Consider the following 21,030-nt stretch of genomic DNA (forward strand, 5'->3'; position numbering starts at 1 on the left):
GGCCACGGGGGCGGGGTTAATGCTGGGCGTGGCCGGGGGGCGGGGTCAGTGGGAGGCGGGGAGGGAACGGCGGCGGGATGGGCGGGGCCACAAGGGCAGGGACAGAGGGACAGGGACAGGCCAGGGTGACAAGGGCAGGCTGTAAGGACAGGGATAGAGCCATTGGGACAGGGGGACAGAGCCAGGGGGACAGGGACAGCCGTGGGGACACGGACAGAGCTATAGGGACAGGTTGTAGGAACAGGGAAGAGAGCCGTGGGGACAGGGACAGGCCGTGGGGACACGGACAGAGCCATGGGGACAGCAGGATGAGCTATGGGGACAGGCCATGGGGATGGGAACAAGCCATGGGGACAGGGACAACCCAGCTATGGGGATAGGGCAAAGCTGTGGGGAGAATGACAAGCCGTGGGGACAGGGGCATGGAGTCAGGGAGAAACTGCAGGGAGGGGGACAGGGTCAGGGCCATGGGGAGAGGGACACAGAGCCCTGAGGACAGGAACAGGAACAGGCTGGAGGGAGAGAGGGAAAGACCCATGGCGACAGGGACAAGGCAGTGTGGCCACTGGCATGGACTGGCTGTGGGGACCGGGCTGGGGCTATAGGGACAGGCCATGGGGACAGGACAGAGCCACAAACAGACAGGGACAAACCCAGCCCAGCTGCCACCACATGGCTCAAGCCACCACGTGGCCAAGGTCGCGGTGCCCCAGAGCGAGGTGACCTCGCATCGATCCGTCCCCAGCCGCCCCCAACGGGGACCCGGCGCCAGCTGTCACACGTGCCTTTTATTCAGACGATGACCACGGGGCCGCTGTGGGCGGTGGGCACCGGCGACGGCTCCCCGGCAGAGGTGAAGTAGCCGATGAGCGCCCGCACGCCGGCTTTGAGCCCCGGCTGCAGCCCCAGCTGCACCCCCATGGCCACGGGCCCCCCCAGGCCCCCGGTGAGCGCGGCCAGCCCGGCGTAACCCAAATCCTCGGCGGCCTCCAGCGCCCGCGTGGACGCCTTGGCCTCGCAGCCCTGGAAGGCGAAGTAGACGCTGGTGCCCAAGTTGTAGAAGATGCTGACTCCCGGTACCCAGTCCAGCACTCGGTGGGCTTCCCTCTCCCCCGCCGGGCTGCAGGCATCCTCATCCTCCCGCCGGCGTCGGGCGGCACCGCGGCAGAAGCGGATCCTGGAGAATTCCCGCATCCTCTGCTCCAAAGGCGGCGTGGGCTCCGCGCTGGGCCGGAGCTGGATGGGATCCACGCAGGAGGAGCCCCTCGGCCGTGCCAGGCTGAGCAGCAGCAGAGCCAGCGGCCGTGGGGCCGGAGCCCCCGGGAGCCTCGCCAGCCCCTCCAGCAGCGCCGTGGCCGTGGGGGTCCCCAGCTCCTTGGCCAGCTCCAGCGCCTCGGCTTCGGCCTGGGGGACACAACCGGCCCCACGCAGCGCCAGCGCCAGCGCGGCACGGGCCAGCCCACGGGGCAGCGGCGGCAACCGGGAGAAACCGGGCAGGGTGTCGGGCCGGAGGGTCGGGCACGGGACCCCCAGTGCCCGCGGTGGGATGGGTTCTGGAGGCACCAGCAGCTCCCGGTCACCGGCAGCCGGCCCCGGGGTGACGATGGACACAGCGGTGGCGCGGCTGAGGATGAGCAGCGGGAGGAAGAGCAGAACTCGGGGCATGGTGGTGGCGGCTCTGGGAGGGTCTGTGGAGGTGGGAGAAGGGCAGAGCTCTGTCAGACCCCCGTGGGTGAAGCCCCCCGCGATCCCCCCGTGCCTTGGCTCACCCGCTCGCCGCTGTCCCTGCCCCTGTCCGGCCGCTGCGGCCGCCGCCGGCCCCGTGACCGCTTTATAGCCGTTGTTATCAGGGAATTGCGACATGTCCGGAGTGGGGACGGGAATCGGGCACTCCCCGAGGCCAGGGCGGCTCCGGCCTCCAGCCCCCCTGCAGACCCACACACACACCCTCAAGAAGGCCAAAAGTCACCTTTATTTATTTAGGCCCTGTCCAGATTTAAAATGTTTTCAGAAAACAACAAAAAAATAAAAACAACAAACCTAAGAGCTGAGGAAAAAGAGAGAATTTGGGGTAAAATAGGGAGATGGTGGAGGGGAAAAGAGAATTTGGGGTAAAACAGGGAGATGGTGGAGGGAAAAAGAGATTTTGGGGTAAAACAGGGGAAGGTGGAGAAATTGGTTGCTTGTGCAGCATTTAAAAACGGCATGAAAAACCCACAGAAGAAAATCTGCAGAAACCCCAGAAAACCTGTAAAAACCCCAGAAAAAAACTGCAGAAAACCTGCAGAAATCCAATAAAATTGGCAAAAAAAGCCCAGGAAACAACACAGGGCCTGGGCCCAGGCAGGGAATGGGGAACCACTCAATCCTCCTCCTCCTCCTCCTCCAGGCAGCGGACGCGCTTCCGCCTGCCCCGGAGCTGCGGATCTTCATCCTCCTCATCCTCCTCGGAGCAGGGAGCTGCAGGGGCTGCCTCAGTGCCTGTGGATGGAGGCAGTGGGGAGAGGGCTGAGCCCCCCAGGGATGTGGCAAAGGGGACAGGGACAGGACAACCCCGACTCAGCAGTGCCCCTGGTGACATCCAGGAGCTCGCAGAGGGGCTGAACCCACCTGAGCCCTCACCATCCTCATCCTCATCCTCGCTGGCCAGCTCCCGGCGCCTCTTGGAGCGTGGCTGCACTGGGCTGGGCACAGGGACAGGGACAGGCTCCTCGCTGCAGGGGTTGGCACAGCTCAGCCCCACACGGGGAGAACGCAGGGGGCTGGATCCCCTCCCCAGGCAGGGAGAAGACCCCCAAACCAGGGAGAGAGGAGCCCCAGGCTGAGAAGGGAGCTCTGGTCTCACCTCTCCGAGTCTGATCCCAGCCCTGCGGGCAGCGGCTCTGCTGAGGGGCACAAGGAGAGGGGCTCAGAGCCAGCCCCACACCTGGGGGTCCTGCACTCCCAGCCCCACCCCTCACCTGGAGCCGGTTCCTGGGGGCACCTGAGTGGCTCTGGCAGGTCCTGGGAGGACCCTGAGGGGCCACGGTGGGCGATGGAGGCGGCCACACGCCGGAGCTGCTGCGGGGTGAGGGCGGCCGGGATGCGCCAGAAGGATTCCTGGGCAGGGAGAGGGGACATTGCAGGGCTGTGCTGGGGGCAGGGGCATCGGGACAGGGACAGGGATGGGGACAGATGTTGGGGAAGATGAATCAGGGAAACCTTATAAATATGATCGCTTAGCAAAAGATTCTGAAAATATGAAACCTATAATCGAAATAGGAATGAAAGCTGACTTTGAGTTGTAGGATACCGAGTCTTAGTTACTCTATAACCTGAAAACAATGGCCTAGCTGAAGGAGAATCCCTTTTGATTGAACAATACCTTTCTGCTGGCTGAGGGATCCAAAAGTCAATGTAGTAAAACAGAAGTTTAAAGAGTAGTTTTTAGACTTTAAAACATAACACAGTATGGTGATATAGTAGTTGTTATGGGCTGTAAGTAGATTCTATAGGATTTTGTGTCTTGTGTTGGTTGGTCACTGTAAATTAGAATATTCATCACATAAAGGAGATATAATGGATTGTAACAAGGACCTCGCTCTCTTAACTCTTCTCTTAACTCTTACCTCTTAGCTCTTACTCTTCCTCTTCCCCCTACTCTGGCTCTCTTATCCCTGCTCTTTTACCCCTGCTCTCTTCCTTCCTCCTGTGCTCTGACCCCTGCCACCTTGCTCTCTCTCTCCCTTCTCTCTCAGCTCTCACTCTGCTGTTCTCTCTCCCTCTCTCTTTGGGATTTCCCTCCAGCCCAGGCTGGTGACTGAAGGCAAGGCCCTTTTTACCCACGAGCCTTGCAATAAAACCAGAATATCTAGAATATAGACGTGTTCTAGAATATCTCAGGTCAGCAGAGTACCTTGTGCCAGCCATCTGTGGATTCACCTACAGACAGGGACAGGGTTGGGGACAGGGCTGGGGACAGGGCTGGGGACAGGGACCTCACCTGCTCGCTGGCAGGGGGCCGCAGCCCCAGCTGCCTCAGCAGGGTCTGGAAGCGCCGGTCCTCCATGGCATCCTCGTTCTCCTCCGTCAGCGGCACCAGCGGCACCGGGTGGGACACACCTGGGCCGGGAGTGCTGTCAGTGGGACCCCAGCCCCAGACTCCTCACCTGACCCCCACCCCAGAGCCCCTCACCTGACCCCAACCCCAGAGCCCTCACCTGACCCCAGCCCTAGACTCTTCACCTGACCCCAACCCCAGAGCCCTCACCTGACCCCAACCCCAGAGCCCCCCACCTGACCCCAGAGCCCCTCACCTGACCCCAGAGCCCCTCACCTGACCCCAGAGCCCCTCACCTGACCCCAACCCCAGAGCCCCTCACCTGACCCCAGAGCCCCTCACCTGACCCCAACCCCAGAGCCCCCAACCCCAGAGCCCCCCACCTGACCCCACTCCAGAGCCCTCCACCTGACCCCCACCCCACAGCCCCCCCCGACCCCAACCCCAGACCCCTCACCTGACCCCAACCCCAGAGCCCCCCACCTGACCCCAGCCCTAGACTCTTCACCTGACCCCCAACCCCAGAGCCCCCAACCCCAGAGTCCCCCATCTGACCCCAACCCCAGAACCCCCCACCCCACAGTCCCCACCTGACCCCAGCCCCAGAGCCCCCAACCCCAGACCCCTCACCTGACCCCAACCTCAGACCCCCCACCTGACCCCACCCCACTCACCGTCCTCCTCACGGTCCCCTGCCACCCTCCTCAGACAGTTCTCCAGCCACCGCAGGGGCCCGGCCAGGCCTGGGGACAGCAAAGGTGACAGCAAAGGTGACAGCAAAGGTGACAACAGGATCTGGCCCCACAGCCAAGCCCAAGGGGGGTCTGGAGCCCTCGCCCACCTTCCTGCTGCAGGCGCTGCGCCAGCTCCTGCCCAGCCCCTTCCTCGGGCACCCAGTGCTCCTCCATGGGGCCTTCCTCTGCTTCATCCTCCTCCTCCTCTTCCTCCTCCTCGCTGTCCTCATCCTCTCCTGAGCTGCCTTGGGCTGGCATGGCAGGGACACCTTTGGCAGCCTGTGGGAACCAGCAGTGTTTGGGTGCCCAGAATGGGGACAGGCCACGTTTGGGTGGTCCCAAGGGTGGGACAGCATCCCCAGGGCACAGCCCAGGACCCTCCAGCCCCCGGTACCTGCCCAGGGCCGGGGCCATGGCTCTTCCTCCGGCGTTTCTTGTACAGCTCCTTGCGTTCGGCCACCAGCCCCAGCCCCAGCAGCTTCTCCACCACCCGAGCCCGCGAGCGCCGCGCCGTCAGGTGCTTCATGATGTTCCCCAGGACGTCTGTGGGGAGGGGGATCAGTGTGGGGGGCTCCAGGGGGTTTTTAGGGGTCCACCCCTCGTGTCTAGCTCACCGTCCGAGTCCTGGAACTCCTCGAAGAGCCGTGTCAGCTCCTCCTCCTGCTCCTCTGTCCACAGCACGATGCGGGTGCCCTTCCTGGGGGTGGGAAACAGCCGTGGGTCCCTGCCCTGGGGGAAGGTGGGTCCCTGCCCTGTCCCTGGGGGTCCCTGCCCTGTCCCCAAGGGTCCCTGCCCTGGGAGGAGGTGAGCCCCTTCACTGTCCCAGGGAGTCCCTGCCCTGTCCCCAGGAGGAGGTGAGTCCCTGCCCTGTCCCCAAGGGTCCCTGCCCTGTCCCCGGGGTCCCTATCCCGGTGGAAGGTGAATCCCTGCCCTGTCCCCAAGGGTCCCTGCCCTGTCCCCAAGGGTCCCTGTCCTGGCGGAAGGTGAATCCCTGCCCTGTCCCTGAGGGTCCCTGCCCTGTCCCCGGGGGTCCCTGACCCACCTCTCCCGCGGGAAGTCCTTGGCACTGCTGGCCAGCCCCATCCTCACCAGCTGCTTCACCACCTGCTTCCGCGTGCGCCCGGCCGTGGGGAGATGGGCCAGGATGGCAGCGATGATGTCCCCACCTGTGGGACAGGGAGGATGCAGGGACACAGCCCCTGCCACCCCCCGGGGGTCCCACTGACACCCCAGAGACCCCTCAGTACCTTCCACCTCCTTGTATTTCCAGTACAGCTCCCGCAGCTCCTGCTCCTCCTGGGGGCTCCAGGGGGGCACCCGGCTCCGGGTGGTCCTGGGGAGGGGCAGAAGGGAGGTGAGGGGAGGGGAGAGGGGGTGGCAGCCCCCTCCCTGACCCCACTCACCCCTCTCCCTCCTGCAGGGAGCTGTAGCCCTTGGTCATCTCACAGACGGCGGCCGGGCTCTTCCAGAAGAGCAGCTCCACAAAGGCCTTTTTGTTGGTGGCTGCCAGCGCAAAGAACTTGCCCAGGATGAACTTGGCCAAGGCCACCAGCTCCTGGGGACAGCAGGAGGGACAGAGGAGCTGGGGGACACCGAGGACAAAGAGTGGGGGACACTGGGGACAGAGTGTGGGGCTGAGGGAAATTTGGAATACAGAGCAAAGCTGGGGACACCAGGGGTGGACAGAGGGGCTGGGAGATGTGGGCACAGAGACTGGGGCTGGGAGACACCAGAGACTGAACAGGGCTGGAAGACACAAGGGCTGGAGAGTGGGGCTGGGGCCTGCAGAGCAGGGCTGGGAGATGCTGGGGCCTTGGTGGGGCTGGGAGATGCTGGGGACTCAGTAAGGCTGTGGGATGCAGGGCCAGATTGGGGCTGGGGGCTGCAGGGCACTGAGCAGGGCTGGGGGCTGCAGGGCCAGAGTGGGGCTGGGGGCTGCAGGGCCAGATTGGGGCTGGGGGCTGCAGGGACAGAGTGGGGCCGGGGGCTGCAGGGACAGAGTGGGGCTGGGGGCTGCAGGGACAGAGTGGGGCTGGGGGGCTGCAGGGACAGATTGGGGCTGGGGGCTGCAGGGACTGAACAGGGCTGGGGGCTGCAGGGCACTGCACTGAGCAGGGCTGGGGGCTGCAGGGCCAGAGTGGGGCTGGGGGCTGCAGGGACAGAGTGGGGCCGGGGGCTGCAGGGACAGATTGGGGCTGGGGGCTGCAGGGACAGAGTGGGGCTGGGGGCTGCAGGGACTGAACAGGGCTGGGGGCTGCAGGGCACTGCATTGAGAGGGGCTGAGGGCTGCAGGGACAGATTGGGGCTGGGGGCTGCAGGGACAGATTGGGGCTGGGGGCTGCAGGCACAGAACAGGGCTGGGGGCTGCAGGGCCAGATTGGGGCTGGGTGCTGCAGAGGCAGAGTGGGGCTGGGGGCTGCAGGGCCAGCCCCTTCCCGGGGCGCTCAGGGCCCCCTGGCTGACCTGGTGGGCGGCGGCGGCGGGGTCGCTGAGCAGGCGGTGGAAGAGGGCGAAGAGGGAGAGCTGGAAGAGCAGCGGCTCCATGTGCAGGTCGCGGGCCAGGCGGTGCAGCAGGCGCGCCGCGCAGTGGTTGGTGCGGGGGCTGTTCCGCGCGTACCCTCGCAGCAGCAGCACCAGCGCCCGCACCACGGGGGCACAGGCAAACCTGTCCAGCGGCTCTGTCAGCCCCTGCCCCGCAGCGGGACACCCCCAGCCCTGCCCAAACCCTTCTCACCGCTTCAGGTAGTCGAGGAAGTTGAATTCTTTCTCCGACACTTGCACGGTCTGCTCCTCTTCCTCGTCCTCCTCTTCCTCTTCCTCCAGCTCCTCGGGCTCGGCGGGGGCCTGCCCTGTGGTGGGATGTGCTGAGGGTCTGCAGCGCCCCGGCCCAGCATTTTCCCACTTGCCAGTGTCACAGATGGGGACTCACTGGGCAGGGGAGCGACGAGGATCTCCCGCAGCAACCGGGTCTCCTCGGGCGGCCCCGCATCCGCAGCTCCAAACACATCCCCTTCGGGCCACACCTCCCTGGGGACAGTGAGGACAGGCTGTCACTGTGTCCCCACGCCCTGGGCACGAGATGGGCGTCACGGTGCAGGTACCTGGCTGAGCGGAGCAGCCGCAGAGCCTGAGGCACGTGGGAATCCCGTAGGCACTCCTGGATCCTCAGCAGAGCCTCCGCCCGCTGCTCCTCCACCGGCGTCTCCGAGGCGGCGTCGAAAGGCACCACGTCCTCGGGGAGAGGCACCTCGCCCTGGGGCAGGACAGAGTCACCCCCTGCCCCACCAACAGCCCCAGAGCCCCCCGTGGGGCTGGACCCTCCCCTGGTACCTCCAGGCAGGCCTGGAGCTGCGGGGCCAATCCTTCCCACAGCTGCTCCAGCTCCGCGGCGCTGGGCGGAGGGGGGACCGCGGCCACACGAGGTTTCTTCTTCTTCCTCCGCACACGTTTGCTCTGCGGGGCAAGGATGGGGTCAGGAGGGGCTGGCCGACCCGCAGGGACCCCCCAGGGCAGGGCAGGGACATCCCACCTGCACCACGAGGTTGGCACGGCCGCGGCAGAAGCGCTCCAGCATGCGGAGGAAGAGGTGGGCCGTCTCCACCAGGTCCCGCAGGAAGCTGCGCGGCTGCTTGGTCTCGTCGAACTTGCGGAAGAGCGCCAGGAAGAGCTCCCGGTATTCCATCAGGTAGAAGATGTTGCCTAGGGAGGAGGGCGGCAGTGGGAAGGGGCGGGTCGGGGACACCCCAGGGAACAGGCAGAGGGACACAAGGACTCACTCTTGATGACCTGGCTGCTGTCCCGCACCGCCTGCTCCGGGGACCGGTCCATCTCCTGCACTGTCCGCAGCAGCTCCTGGTACGCCTTCAGGGCCAAGTGCATCCTGGGGATGGCAGTGGGGGGGTCACAGGTGCCCCGGGGGGTTCCCAGGTACCTGGGAGGGTTCCAGCCACTCCAAGAGTCCCAAATGCCCAAGAGGGTCCCAGGGGTGTATTCCTGGGTTCAAAGGGTGTTCCAGGCACTACGGAAGTCACAGGTGACATCATGAGGTGTCCCAAATATCCAGGGCACCAGGGGATCCCAGGTACTTTGGAGTCCCAGACTCCTGAGATCTCCCAGGCACCGGGGGTATCCCAGGTACTGTGAGGGACCCAGGTGCCCAGAAGGTCCCAGACACCATGGGGAGCCTCAGGTAAAGGAGAATCCCAGGTAATGGGAATCCCAGACACCAAGGGGTGTCCCAGGTGCTCACCTGCGGGCCCAGGTCGTTGCCTCCTTCTTGTCCATCAGTGCCATCTCGTAATAGGTGGTGAGGTTCTGCTCGATGAAGTGGAAGGCTCGGACCCCCACGGTCTCGGACACCAGCTCGGGGCGGAAGCCATGGCACCGGTTGAAGGCCATGAAGAAGGCAGTGGCCCACAGGTAATAGGTCTCATCGTGCTGCTGAGCCTTCTCCCGCACCAGCTGGTCCTGGGGGCGACCAGAGGGGGTCTCAGCAGAGTCCCACAGCCTGGAGAGGGGATCTGGGCCCTCCTGGCCCTCACCTTGACCAGCAGCATCAGGCGGTTGTAGCAGCCCTCCAGGAAGTCCTGGCAGAAGTGGCGCAGGAAGAGGCGGACGTTGCGGGCGGAGCGGCGCCAGGGCTCGGACTCGGGGGTGGCCTGGCGGTGCCGGGGCACCCGCCGGGGCTCCTTGCCCAGGTCGTGGGTGTAGCTCTTCAGCTGCAGGGGATGGAGCGGCCAGGTTTATCCCTGTGGTGTTGTCCTGGTGTCCCCTGGTGTTGTCCCATTCTGGTGTTCCCCACCACATCTCGTCCCACTGCCCCCTGCTGCCTCCCTGGCTCTGTGCCACCCACCGTGTCCCTGTCCTGGTGCCCCACATCACCTCCCTGTGTCCCACACCATGTCCCTGTTCCTGCAACCCCATCACATACCTGGTTCTGTGCTCCACAGCCCACCTCCAGTCCTGTGTCCCACCTATGTTTGCTGTCCCTGTGCCCCCCACCCACATTCCCATCTCAATGACCTCTGCCACATCCTCGCCCCAATGCCCCCCACCATGTACCTGGCTCCATGCCCCACACTGTGTCCCTGTCCCAAAAGCCCCTTCTACTTCCCTGGCCTTGTCCCCATACTGTGTCCCTGTGCCACCTACCCCGCCCCCTGCCCCCAACCACATCCCTGTCCCTGCAGCCCCCACGATGTCCTTGTCCCTGTGCCCACTGTCACCTCCTCAGTTATGTGACTCCCACCATGTCCCCATACGTGTGCCCCCCACCCACGTCCACATCCCAGTGCCAACTGCCCCATCCTTGACCCCATGCCCTACACCACATCTTTACCCTTGTGTCCTACCCACAGTTTTGTTTCCCTACCCTTTACCATGTCCCCAGCCCCGTGTCCCCAGCACCATACCCCTCACCACATTCCTACACTTCCCACCACATCCTCATCCCTCTACCCTGTGCCACATCCCAGCATCCCCACCACCGTGTTCCACACGCATCCCTGTCCCCATTCTCCCTGCCACATCCCCAGCCCTGTGCCCTTGTCACCTCCCCGGTCCCACACTCACATTGTGCAGCCCTTTGTGGAACACCAGATCCCGGTCCCCGATGGATTTAAGGCCCTGCAGGACGTAGGAGCCACCAAAGCGGGAATGCCTGGGCAGGGGAGAGGAGCTGAGCGACGCCGTGCCCACCACGGGGGTCCCATCCCTGCCTCAGGAGTCCCCCCTCCTCACCTGGACGGGCGCTGCAGTGCCCGGGCTCTTTTCTCCGCCAGCTCCCGCTGCCGCAAGGCCTCCAGCTCCCGCGTGTCCTCCCCGTGCTCTGCCCCTGCTGTCCCCTGTCCCAGCGCCGCCAGCTCCTCAGGGCTCTGCCAGCAGCTCCGTCAGCACCGCGGGGGCTCTGGGGGGCTCCCTGCCCCTGCCACTCCCACCCCAGCTCACCTGGTCACGGAACATGAGGGAGATGATCTCCAGGACGTGCAGGGCCCATTGCTGCTCCACCTGGGCGCTGGCCAGGAATTTGAGCAGGTCGTCCATGCCACTGATGTGCAGCGCCCACAGCACCCGGTCGTGCACGCTGGCGTCACCGTCCACGCCCTGCTGGGGATGGTGGCAGAGCGTCAAGGTCCCCGTGGAGCCACTGTGGTCCCAGAGCTGTCGGGGAGCCAGGGGAAGGCCCTGTCCTGGTACCTGCTCCTCCGTGGGGTCCGGGGGCACGTGCAGCACGTTGCGCACCAGCAGCAGAATCCTCTCGATCAGCAGCGTGTCCTCCTCCTGCCGCTGCTCCCAGTCCTGGGGGGACAGCGCTGTCAGAGCCCCCCACAGCCCACCGGGGACATCTGGCAAGGAGAGACCCCTGGGGAGCCCTGACAGGGACAGACCCCACATTCCCTGAGGGATCCCCAGCAGGAACAGACCCTGCAGCCACTGAGGCAGGGACAGACCCCGCAGCCCACCAGAGATTCTTTCAAGGACAAACCCTGCAGCCCCTGAAATATCCCCAGCAAGGACAGACCCCCACAGCCCCCAGGGATTCCTGGCAAGGACAGACCCTGCAGCTCCCTGGGGATCCCCAGCAGGGACACCAGCCCCCTGAGGACAGGGGACTCACCAGCTGCAGGAGGTTGTAGAGCTTCTCACTGAGCACCACAAACACCTTCTCACTGGCAAAAGCCTGCAGAGAGACCCCGCGTGAGCAGGGGGATGTGGGCAAAGCCCCCAGCCCGTGGCACATCCCCGGGCAGACTCACCTCCTTGTAGGCCTGCAGGTAGGACAGCACCTGCAGAAAGTGGTGCCGGGAGGTGGCATCTGCTGGCACCTTCCCAAAGCAGAGCAGGGCCGGCTGAGTCAGGTTCACCATCAACCTGTGAGGGGGTGGAGAGGTGTGAGGAAGCCCTGCTCAGCAAGGAGCCCCCACCCCTGGCCACAAACCTGCCCCCCGATACCTGATGACAGCGTCGAAGAGCACTTTGTCCTCGTGGTACTGCACCAGGATGGGCAGGAGGTCGTTCTGCAGGATCTGGGCAGCCCCCAGCTGCTGCCGCACGTCCCGGGTCTCATCCTCGTGGCGCAGGTACCGGATCAGGTCCTTGACGCTCTCTGGGGACACGGGGCCGTCAAGTCCCCGCCGTCCCCCGTCCCTGCCGCCCCCCCACCCCGGTGCCCACCTACCCAGGCAGTCGGGCTCCCGGTGGTACACGTCTCCCTCCAGGTAGCCCAGGGCGCTGCAGGTGGCCAGGAGCTCGCAGTTCATCATGTACCAGTCCATGCAGCGCGGGGCTGCGCACGTGGACCGGCACCGGGGGTCACCTGCGGGCCGCTGTCAGCACTGGGGACCCCCGGGCTGGGGTTCTGTCACCCCTTCAGGCCAACCTGCCGGTTCCGGTCCCCCAGATCCCAGGGCACCCTCCGGGCCCAGTCTACCCAACACCGACGAACCTCCCAGGCACGGTCTCTCTCGGTACCGGAGCCCACCGATCCCACAGTAACCCCCAGGTCCCGGTACCACCTCGATCTCAGCGCACCTCCCGGTCCCGGTCCACCCCAATACCGGCGCACCCCAAGCCCCGATTCCTCCGATTCTGTGTCACCCATCCCCCCAATCACGGTACGCCCCGATCCCAGGAGCCCCTCTACTTTCTCGCTCCCGTTGCATTCCCGACCCCCCCGGACCCGATCCCAGGACCCCGCCCCGAGTTCCCCCCGTGGGGCCCCCCTGATCCCGGAGCACTCCCCGAGACCCCCTCCAGAGCCCGGAGCAGCCGGAGGTCCCGGTTCCCCCGATCCCGTATCAAACCCCCCGTTCCGATCCCGGATCACGTCCCTGGTTTCGGTGACCCCGGATCACCCCCAGCCCCCGGTCCCCGCCGGTCCCGGGACATTCCCCGCCCCCGGACCCCCCGATCCCGGTGCCCCCCGATCCCGGTGCCCCCCGCCCCCAGACCCCCCGATCGCGGCCCCCGGCCCGCTCACCGCCGCCCCGTCCCCGCCGCTCTCACGGCCGCGCTCCGGGTCCCGGCGCGGGGGCGGCGTTATACAACTGCCCCAGTTCCCGCGGGCCGAGGCCCCGCCCCGCCCGGATCCTTCAAGCGGCAACTCCCACCGAGCAGCGCGGTGGTCCCCATAGTGCCGCCCCTCCCCATTACCCTCGGCCGCCCAGCACGGGCACAAACCGGCGGCTCGGTGCCCAGGGGTGCCCCAAATCCCCGTGCCCTCTCCACCCACCCCGCGGCACCGAGGAGTGAAAGACAAGAGGGGCTCATTGTGGGGACGGGACGCGGTGGCGGCGTTGCCCTTTTAAGACCGGCGCTGGCTGGGCGGGGCCTACCCCGGGCGCGGGAACGGGCGGCACCTCCCCGAGGGGGCTCCGGTGTCCCCCCCCACCCCAATCTGAGTCCCTCCCGGTTCCCAGCGCCGGGCACGGCCGCGAGCGGTTACCAAAATAAAAGAGCAGGTTTAATTCACCGAACACAGAAGTCCCGCCGCGGCGGGGCGGGGCGGCCCCGGCCCGGTACGGGCAGGTCGGTGGCCGGTTCCCGGCAGCGGGGCCCCGCCGCCGCCCGCCCGCCGCGCCGCGCCGCACACACACGCACCACACGCACCGCGGCGGCCCCGTCACAGCAAAGCAGCGGCGGGCGCGGGGCCGCGCCCCGGGACGGGCCCCGTTACAGCCCCTGCGTCTTCAGCTCCAGCGGCTCTGCCGGCGGCTCGGGCGGCGGCTCGGCGGCGGCGGCGGCGGCGGTGACGGCGGTGGGGGCGGGCGGCTCTCCCTTCAGGGCGGCCAGGCGCTCGGCCAGGCTGCGCGGCCGCGGGCACAGCGCGAACTCGTACAGCACCGCGCCCAGCGCCGCGCCCAGCAGCGGGCCCGCCCAGTACACCTGCGGGGGGGCGGCGTGGGCACCGGCACCGGGGGACCCCCGGCCCCCCGCCCCACGGGGCACGGCACCCTCCCCGCTGATACCCGGGAACCGGCCCAGTCAGAGCCACCCGTCTCCCGGTGAGCGGCCGCGTGTCCCCTTCCCCGGGATACCGGCGGGCAGGACCCGTCTCCCGGTGAGCGGCCGCTTCTCGCCGCCCGGGATAGCGGGGGGATACCCCGCACCTTGGGGTGCCGCTGTCACCGTGGTGATACCGGCAGCCACCCGCCTTCAGTGGGGACACAGCGGCTGGGGCAGGGCAGGGACAAGCGGGGAGGGCCTGGGGGGGCCCGGGGCGGGTTTGGGGGTCCCCGTCCCCCCCCACTTACCCAGTGGTTGGCGAAGTTGCGGGTGATGACGGCGGGGGCGAAGGAGCGAGCGGGGTTCATGCTGGCGCCCGTGTAGTGGATCTGCGGGGGGACAGGGCAGTGGGAGGCTGGACAGCTGCCCCCCAGCCCCTTCCCAGCCCCCGGGGTCCCAGCACGGGGGTCCCCGCGGCCGCCCTTACCCCGAAGAGGTGGCCGAGGGCGAGGGAGAAGCCGACGGGCACGGCAGCCATGGCCGGGCGCCCGTCGTGACGGTCGTCGAAGCTGGCGAAGACGCAGAGGATGAACTGGGCGGTCAGGAGCAGCTCCACCACCGTGCCCTGGCCCGGTCCCACGCCGGGATGCAGCTGCGCGGGGAGAGGGCTCAGCACCCCACAGAGCTGCTCCCCCATTCCCTCCCAGCACCCCAAATCACCTCTCGTTATCCTTTCACACCCTAAAATCGCACTGTACCACAAACGCCTCCTCATCCCCAAACTCCTCCCGGCTGCCCAGCCCCCACGTCAATCCAAACCTCAAAACATCTTCTGGAGCCCCCCAATTCACCATCACACCCCTCAACACATCTCTGAACCCCAGAAAGCCCCATTACAGCCCCATGGTACCCCAAAACACCGCCTGGAACCCCCCAATTCCCCCAAACCTCTCTGAAGCCCTTATCCCCCCCATTACAACCCCACGGTACCCCAGATCCCAGAACAACCCCTGGACTCTCCCAATCCTTCCAATCCCCCATGACAGCCCCAAACCACCTCAGACCCCCCAAAACACCTCCTGGAGCCCCCAAACCCTCATTACAGCCCCCATCCCACAGCCCCCCGATGCCCCCCGTGCCCCTGCTCACCGCGCTGAGGCCGAGGGTGCCACGGACGGGCCCCGGGGTGACCCCATAGAGCACCCCGGCTCCGGCCAGCATGCCCAGCACCTGGGCCAGCAGGTAGCCCAGGGCACGGGGCAGGGAGAGCTGCGAGGCCATCAGGAAGGCCAGCGTGATGGCCGGGTTGACGTGGCCCCCGCTGACATGACCCAAAGCCTGCACCAAGGTGGTCTGGGCCAGCCCGAAGGCCAGGGCGGCCCCCACGACGCTGGGGGGGCCCGGGGCCCAGCGCAGGGAGGCCCCCAGCCCCAGCAGGGCATAGAGGAGGCTGCCCAGGAACTCGGCCAGGACGGCCCTCCAGAAAGCGGACGAGCGCAGCTCCCGCATGGCCTGACCCCGCTGCCCTCCACGGCCCCGCTCCCCTCCCCCGGGGGCCGCCCGAGCCCACCTTTATAAGGCCCCCCCGGGCCGGCCCCGGGGGTGGGATCGCACCTCCGCCACCCCCCGTTAACCGCTTCGCTGCCCCGGGGCACGGGACAGGTGACACGCGGTGAGGAACCCCCCCTCCTCGAGCCCCCCGGGGCAACTCCGCACCCCCCGATAGTGGGGACCCCCCCAGAACTGAGCCGCCCCCACCCCTGGGGGGTGCATGGGGAGGGGAAGGGGGGTGTCACCCATTGTCGCTCTCTGTGAGGTTTGGGGGACCCCCTTGCTCGGGGCCAGCACTGACACACCTCCCACCCCTCCAAATGTTTTGGGGACACTTTGGGGCTACCCCCCGCTGGGAGCCGCCCCCAGCCCCGCGGGAGGGGCCCTGGGTGGGGGCCGCGGGGTGTCCCCCCCCCGGTGCTGTTGTCTGCGGGAGGGTTTATTCAGCCGGGCTTAGCGGGGGTTGAGTCCCCGGCCGGGGGGATTAGGGCTCGGCCCGGCCATTGGCGCCCGCCGGAATCTGCCGGGGCTGCAGAGGCCACCACAAAGCGCTTTGCTGCGCTCAGCTCCCCGGCACGGGACGGGCTGACGGGGGGTCCCGGCCCCCGCCCTCGCCGGGGGGCCGCGGGGAGGGGGCACCCACCCGCCCGCAGCGCCGGTGTCGCGGTGCCACCTCGTTCCAAAGGGCTCAGGGCGGTGGTCGAGACCCCCCCCAGTCTCCTCAGAGCATCACTCCGCACCCACCTGCTGCCCCGACACACCTTTAATCCCCCCACGGGGGACAGGACAGTAAAAGGGGAGGGGGCACGGAGCCCCCCCGTGCTGTGGGTGCCCCACGGAAGGTGCTGGCGGCGGCGAGGATCCGGTGGGGAGGATCGGGGGGCTCAGGCAGTACCCTGCTCCCGCTGCTCGGCCGGGGGACCGTGGGCCACCGAGGACGGGGACAGGCTGGGGGTCTCCACCAGAGCCACGTCCCGGCAGGCGAGGCAGGCGCCCAGCTTCTCCCGGGAGGCTCCGGGCGCCAGGAGGAACTCGTAGGAGAGCCCGGCCAGCACCGCGCCCAGCACCGGCCCCAGCCAGTACACCTGGGGGGGCACAGAGTGTTGGGGGGTCCCAGGGGTGGGGGGGACAGGGGACCCCACCCCAGTGATGGGGACTGAGTGGAGGAACCAGGGATCGGGAGCTGTGAGGAGGGGGTGTCACACGTTTGGGGGAGGGGGCTCATGGCAAGGATGGGAGCTGTCCCAAGGATGGCAATAGGGGACACACACCTGTCCTGCGATGGTGACACCGTGACGCCCAAGGTGAGAGAGTGACCTATCCCAGGGGGACTCACCCAAGGGAAGGTGCACCCAGGAACTGCTGTGCTAGGGTGGGGATGCGACCGCAGCGGTCACACACTGCAGCCGGGGGACCCACCCTTCCTTGGGGACTCCGGGGGTGCCCCCAGCTCACCCAGTGATCATCCCAGACACCGGTGACGATGGCCGGCCCCAGCGAGCGCGCAGGGTTCATGCTGCCCCCCGAGAACGGCCCCTGTGGGAGACGAGGGGCTCAGGGGCTGGTCGGGTGGGGACCCCCTGGCTGGGTGGAACATGGGGGGGTCCTTACTGCGGCCAGGGCACCGGCGGCCACGGCGCTGCCCAGGGCCAGCCCGGCCTGCGGGGCCGTGTGCTCAGCGACGGCGAACGCGGCCAGTGCCAGCTGGAAGGTGGCAAAGGTCTCCCATGCCAGCGCTGTCCCCGCTGTCCCCGTGGAGCTCACCTGCGGGAGGGACACCTGTCCAGTGCCACGCGATGGGGACAGGGACGGGGACAGGGATGGGGACACTCACCCTGGTGACGAGGCCGGTGTCGTCCGGCAGCGCTGCACGGGCAGCAGCAGAGGCCAGCGTGGCCCCCGTGCACTGGGCCAGGACCCCCGCGGCCCCACGCAGGGTGCTCAGCTTGCGGGTGCACAGCAGGGCCAGCGTCAGCGCGGGGTTGGCCTGGGGCCCCCCGAGGCTGCAGACGAGCCCCCCGGCCACCAAGCCCCCGGCCAGCGCCGGCGCCAGTGGCCTGGCCCCGGGGCTGCCGAAGCCCCCAGGACCACCCCCACGAAGATGAGGGTCGCCGCCAGCTCCGCCAGCACTCCTCGCCAGAAGCGGCCGCTGCGCAGCTCCTGGGGGGACAGCGGGGCTGGGGGTCACCCCACAGGCACTGCCAGGAGCGGGGGGCACAGAGAGGGGATGACATGGGGGCAGGGGACCTTGGGGATGGGGTATCTCAGGGGTGGGATGCCCAAGGTTGGGTATCTCAGGGGTGGGGTGCCATGGCAACAGGATGCCCCAGTTTTTGGGTACCCAGGGGGATGGGGTGCTTTCATGAGAGGACCCCCCAGAACCTGGGTACCACAATGGGGAGGGGTGTCCCTTGGTGACGGGGTGCCCTGGTGATGGGATGCCCCAGTTTTTGGGTACCCAGGGGGATGGGGTACCTCAGAGATGGGGTACCTTGGGGATGGGACCCCTCAGACCCTGGGCACGATGGTGACAGGATGTGCTGGCAGTGGGGCCACAGAGGGTCACAGGGATGGAGGTGGGGGCAGCAGCCATGACAGGGCCAGGGGCCGTGGTGAGGGGCACACAGAGACCCCTGTGCCAGGCCTACGGGCTGGGCATTGAAGTGACAGGCTTGGGGATGTCCCCGTGAGTTAGGGGCTGCTCAGCCACCCCCCGGCAGGGAGGGGCTCCGGGGCTGTGGCTTTGGGGTGGGCGCCGCTCGCAGGGTCTTACCTCCCCGATGGCCATGGCGCAGCTGTGGGAGAAGGAGCGCAGAGCACACCCGGGGGGAGCACCTCCTACCCCCTGGCACTGCAACCCCTGTCCCTGTCACCCCCCAGCACTGCCACCCCCTTGGCACACGGCACCCCTGAGGTGCTGAGGTTGGGGCAGGATTTTGGGAGGGGGCTGTGGGGGTCCTTGCCTTGGGCTTGGAGCATCCCTGGGTGCCATGGCAACCCCTGGGACCCTTTGGGGAGTTGCCAGGACGACCAGAGATGAAAGGCCACGATGAAAGGCTGAGGGGGATGAGGGGGAGGGTGTCACACATCTGGGATGAGAGTGGGGACAGGGCTGTCCCTGGGGGGTCCAACACCTGAAATGAGCACAGGGACAGGGTCCCGGGGGGGCAGAGGGGTCACAGGGGACAAGGTGACACACCTGGGATGAGCACAGGGACAGGGTCCCGGGGGGGCAGAGGGGTCACAGGGGACAGGGTGACACATCTGGGATGAGCACAGGGACAGGGTCCCGGAGGGGCAGAGGGGTCACAGGGGACAGGGTGACACACCTGGGATGAGCACAGGGACAGGGTCCCGGGGGGGCAGAGGGGTCACAGGGGACAGGGTGACACATCTGGGATGAGCACAGGGACAGGGTCCCGGGGGGGCAGAGGGGTCACAGGGGACAGGGTGACACATCTGGGATGAGCACAGGGACAGGGTCCCGGGGGGGCAGAGGGGTCACAGGGGACAGGGTGACACACCTGGGATGAGCACGGGATATGCGGCTATCCCTTAGCGGGGGGGTGGCGATGTCACACACATGGGACAAGAGTGGGGACGGGGTCCCTAGTGGGACAACGGGAGGGGTGACACACGTGGACAGAGATGGGGACAGGGCTGTCCCTGGCAGGGGAACCAGGTTGTACAGCTGGGACAAGAACAGGGATAGGGCTGATCCCGGGGGGTCAAGAATTGGGGACAGCTGTCCCTGCTGTATCGGGTCACAGAGGGGGCAGCAGCAGAGGGGGTCTCACACATGTGACAAGAGTGGGGACAGGGTCCTTGAAAGGGTCACACACCTGGGACGAGCTGGGGAATGGGGCTGTCCCCAGGGGGGTCACACATCTGGCACAATTCAGGGACAGGGATAACCCAGGGGGGGTCACATAGCTGGGACAAGAATGGGGACAGAGGTATCCTGGGGGGTCACACATCTGGCACAATTCAGGGACAAGGCTGTCCCGGGGAGGGGTCACACAGATGGGACAAGAATGGGGACAAAGGTATCCCAGGGGGGTCACACAGCTGGGACAATTCAGGGACAGGGGTGCCCCATGGGGGTCACACCTGACACAATTCAGGGACAAGGGTATCCCATGGGGGTCACACACCTGGGACAAGAATGGGGACAAGGGTATCCAGGGGTGTCACACAACCGACACAATTCAGGGACAGGGGTATCCCGTGGGGGTCACACACCTGGCACAATTCAGGGACAGGGGTATCCCATGGGGGTCACATAGCTGACACAATTCGGGGACAGGGGTGTCCCATGGGGGTCACACACCTGACACAATTCAGGGACAGGGGTATCCCGTGGGGGTCACACACCTGGCACAATTCAGGGACAGGGCTGCCCCATGGGGGTCACACACCCGGGACGAGCTCGGGGCCGGGGCTGACCCCGCCGTGCAGGTCCCCGTGGGGGCGGCAGGAGGGGTCCGGGGGGTGACAGCCCCGGTGCCCCCCCGGGCCGTGGCTCTGCCGCCTCAGCACCGGCCCCGCACGTGGGGTGAGTCAGCGGGCGAAGCCCTGGCTCAGCACGGGGGGGCCCCGGCGCTGCTGAGCCCGGCAAAGCCAGAACAATCCGCGGCCACAAAGGGCTGGGACAGCGCCGGGACACGCGGGGGGACACCGGGGGGACAGCACTGAGGGGGGAACACGGGGGCGGGATATGTGGGGGACACGCGGGGGGATATGAGGGGGGACAACTGGGGGACACCCCGGGGGACACTGTGGTGGGATATGTGGCCAGTTACGGGGGGGACACAGGGAGGGGACATTTAGGGGGACATTGAGCAGGACAAGGGGCCCCGCAGAGGATGGGAGAAATGGAGACCCTGTGTCCCCCCTGTGCTGTCCCAGCCCCCTGGCGGAGCTCCTGCCAGGGTGGGCACAGCTGGGCTGCGACAGCCCCTGACAGAATATTCCTGGGATTCTGTGTCACCTCACAGACCCTCTGGGGACCACCAAGACCTACAGACCCCCCAGGTGTCCCCAAGACCTCCCCAATCCTGCCCTATAGACCCTCCATGTGCCTCCACATGCCCCACCCTGCCCCACAGCCCACCCAGGACTCCCAGGCCTGTTCTACAGATGCTCGGGTGTCCCCAAAATGCCCCACAGAGTCCCCTGAGGTGTCCTATGAACCCAACCCTGCCCACACTCCCTCAGGAGCTCCCAGGGGCTCCCTTCTGCCTCACAGATCTGCCCCGAGGTGCCCCAGAACCCCCAGTCCCACCCTATAGACCCCAAGATGCCAGAACCTGCCCCAAAGACCCTCCTCAGGGTCCCCCCAATCCTGCCCTACAGACACTCAGATGCCCTCAGGATGCCCCAGAGACCCCCCCAGGTGCTGCCGGAATCCTCCCATCCTCCTCTACAGAACTCCCAGCACCCCTCAATCCTGTCCCGCAGGCCCCAGAGCCCGCTAGAAACTCAAATCTCATCCCACAGACCCCTCAGGTGCCCCCCAAATCCCCCCTTTCCCATCTCCAAGATGGCGGCCCCCAGCCCTGCCTCAGCGAAGGGCGGGGCCTGTCGCAGTCACGTGACGGAGAGAAAGGCGCCCAATATGGCGGCGGGCGGGGTGTGGTGTCAAACCACGTGACCAGCGCCTTCAAAATGGCCGCGCCCACGGTGCGGGCGGGGAGGCGGGGCCCAGCGGTAATGGCGGCGGTGGGTGTGGCTTCTCTTAAAGGGGCCCTGCCGTCCCGGGAT

At 67.0% G+C, this 21,030-nt stretch overlaps 4 protein-coding genes across 7 annotated transcripts; all 4 read right to left on the reverse strand.

The window, feature by feature from the left end:
- Nucleotides 1-768: 768 nt before the first annotated feature.
- APOF (apolipoprotein F) lies at nucleotides 769-1,864 on the reverse strand. Its single transcript, XM_066337400.1, has 2 exons — nucleotides 1,770-1,864; nucleotides 769-1,688 (listed from the first exon to the last, which is right to left on the reverse strand). Exons 1-2 carry the CDS (start codon nucleotides 1,861-1,863, stop codon nucleotides 793-795), a joined length of 990 nt encoding a protein of 329 aa, XP_066193497.1. The 5' UTR covers nucleotide 1,864; the 3' UTR covers nucleotides 769-792.
- Nucleotides 1,865-1,952: 88 nt separating this feature from the next.
- On the reverse strand, nucleotides 1,953-12,226 carry TIMELESS (timeless circadian regulator). 4 transcript variants are annotated; one of them, XM_066337399.1, is made up of 29 exons: nucleotides 11,951-12,226; nucleotides 11,725-11,878; nucleotides 11,529-11,643; nucleotides 11,390-11,452; nucleotides 10,969-11,070; nucleotides 10,720-10,875; nucleotides 10,513-10,646; nucleotides 10,345-10,432; nucleotides 9,315-9,491; nucleotides 9,023-9,240; nucleotides 8,550-8,653; nucleotides 8,303-8,472; nucleotides 8,104-8,226; nucleotides 7,875-8,026; nucleotides 7,703-7,800; nucleotides 7,508-7,622; nucleotides 7,237-7,438; nucleotides 6,177-6,328; nucleotides 6,021-6,106; nucleotides 5,816-5,939; nucleotides 5,388-5,470; nucleotides 5,168-5,316; nucleotides 4,881-5,052; nucleotides 4,714-4,782; nucleotides 3,983-4,101; nucleotides 2,961-3,099; nucleotides 2,846-2,882; nucleotides 2,611-2,714; nucleotides 1,953-2,481 (listed from the first exon to the last, which is right to left on the reverse strand). In XM_066337399.1, exons 1-29 carry the CDS (start codon nucleotides 12,045-12,047, stop codon nucleotides 2,363-2,365), a joined length of 3,621 nt encoding a protein of 1,206 aa, XP_066193496.1. In that variant the 5' UTR covers nucleotides 12,048-12,226; the 3' UTR covers nucleotides 1,953-2,362. The 4 variants fall into 4 exon arrangements, with proteins under 4 accessions (XP_066193496.1, XP_066193494.1, XP_066193495.1 ...); XM_066337397.1 differs by having other exon boundaries at nucleotides 2,846-2,885; XM_066337398.1 differs by having other exon boundaries at nucleotides 10,720-10,878.
- A 1,166-nt stretch (nucleotides 12,227-13,392) lies between these two features.
- Nucleotides 13,393-15,225, reverse strand: MIP (major intrinsic protein of lens fiber). Its single transcript, XM_066337693.1, has 4 exons — nucleotides 14,866-15,225; nucleotides 14,204-14,368; nucleotides 14,025-14,105; nucleotides 13,393-13,656 (listed from the first exon to the last, which is right to left on the reverse strand). Exons 1-4 carry the CDS (start codon nucleotides 15,223-15,225, stop codon nucleotides 13,444-13,446), a joined length of 819 nt encoding a protein of 272 aa, XP_066193790.1. The 3' UTR covers nucleotides 13,393-13,443.
- Nucleotides 15,226-16,150: 925 nt separating this feature from the next.
- LOC136372799 (aquaporin-2-like) lies at nucleotides 16,151-18,107 on the reverse strand. The gene is given in 6 exon segments (XM_066337604.1): nucleotides 16,151-16,352; nucleotides 16,723-16,803; nucleotides 16,879-17,031; nucleotides 17,102-17,323; nucleotides 17,326-17,427; nucleotides 18,041-18,107. Coding segments are annotated over 6 exon segments (774 nt in total). The 5' UTR covers nucleotides 18,056-18,107; the 3' UTR covers nucleotide 16,151.
- Nucleotides 18,108-21,030: the final 2,923 nt, after the last annotated feature.

Source organism: Sylvia atricapilla, chromosome 29 (genome assembly GCF_009819655.1).
Source record: "Sylvia atricapilla isolate bSylAtr1 chromosome 29, bSylAtr1.pri, whole genome shotgun sequence".
Classification (NCBI taxonomy): Eukaryota; Metazoa; Chordata; class Aves; order Passeriformes; family Sylviidae; genus Sylvia; species Sylvia atricapilla.

Excerpts from the sequence above, each read along its gene's own strand:
- APOF (XM_066337400.1), bottom strand. The coding sequence starts at position 1,863 with ATGTCGCAATTCCCTGATAACAACGGCTATAAAGCGGTCACGGGGCCG. Across the intron at positions 1,689-1,769 it reads GCAGGGACAGCGGCGAGCGG|ACCCTCCCAGAGCCGCCACC; the intron begins GTGAGCCAAGGC and ends CCACCTCCACAG.
- MIP (XM_066337693.1), bottom strand. The coding sequence starts at position 15,225 with ATGCGGGAGCTGCGCTCGTCCGCTTTCTGGAGGGCCGTCCTGGCCGAG. Across the intron at positions 14,106-14,203 it reads CCCTCGGCCACCTCTTCGGG|ATCCACTACACGGGCGCCAG; the intron begins GTAAGGGCGGCC and ends GTCCCCCCGCAG. Across the intron at positions 13,657-14,024 it reads GCAACTTCGCCAACCACTGG|GTGTACTGGGCGGGCCCGCT; the intron begins GTAAGTGGGGGG and ends GCCCCCCCGCAG.
- TIMELESS (XM_066337396.1), bottom strand. The coding sequence starts at position 12,047 with ATGGACTGGTACATGATGAACTGCGAGCTCCTGGCCACCTGCAGCGCC. Across the intron at positions 5,471-5,815 it reads AAGGACTTCCCGCGGGAGAG|GAAGGGCACCCGCATCGTGC; the intron begins GTGGGTCAGGGA and ends TCCCACCCCCAG. Across the intron at positions 4,783-4,880 it reads GCAGCGCCTGCAGCAGGAAG|GCCTGGCCGGGCCCCTGCGG; the intron begins GTGGGCGAGGGC and ends TGCTGTCCCCAG.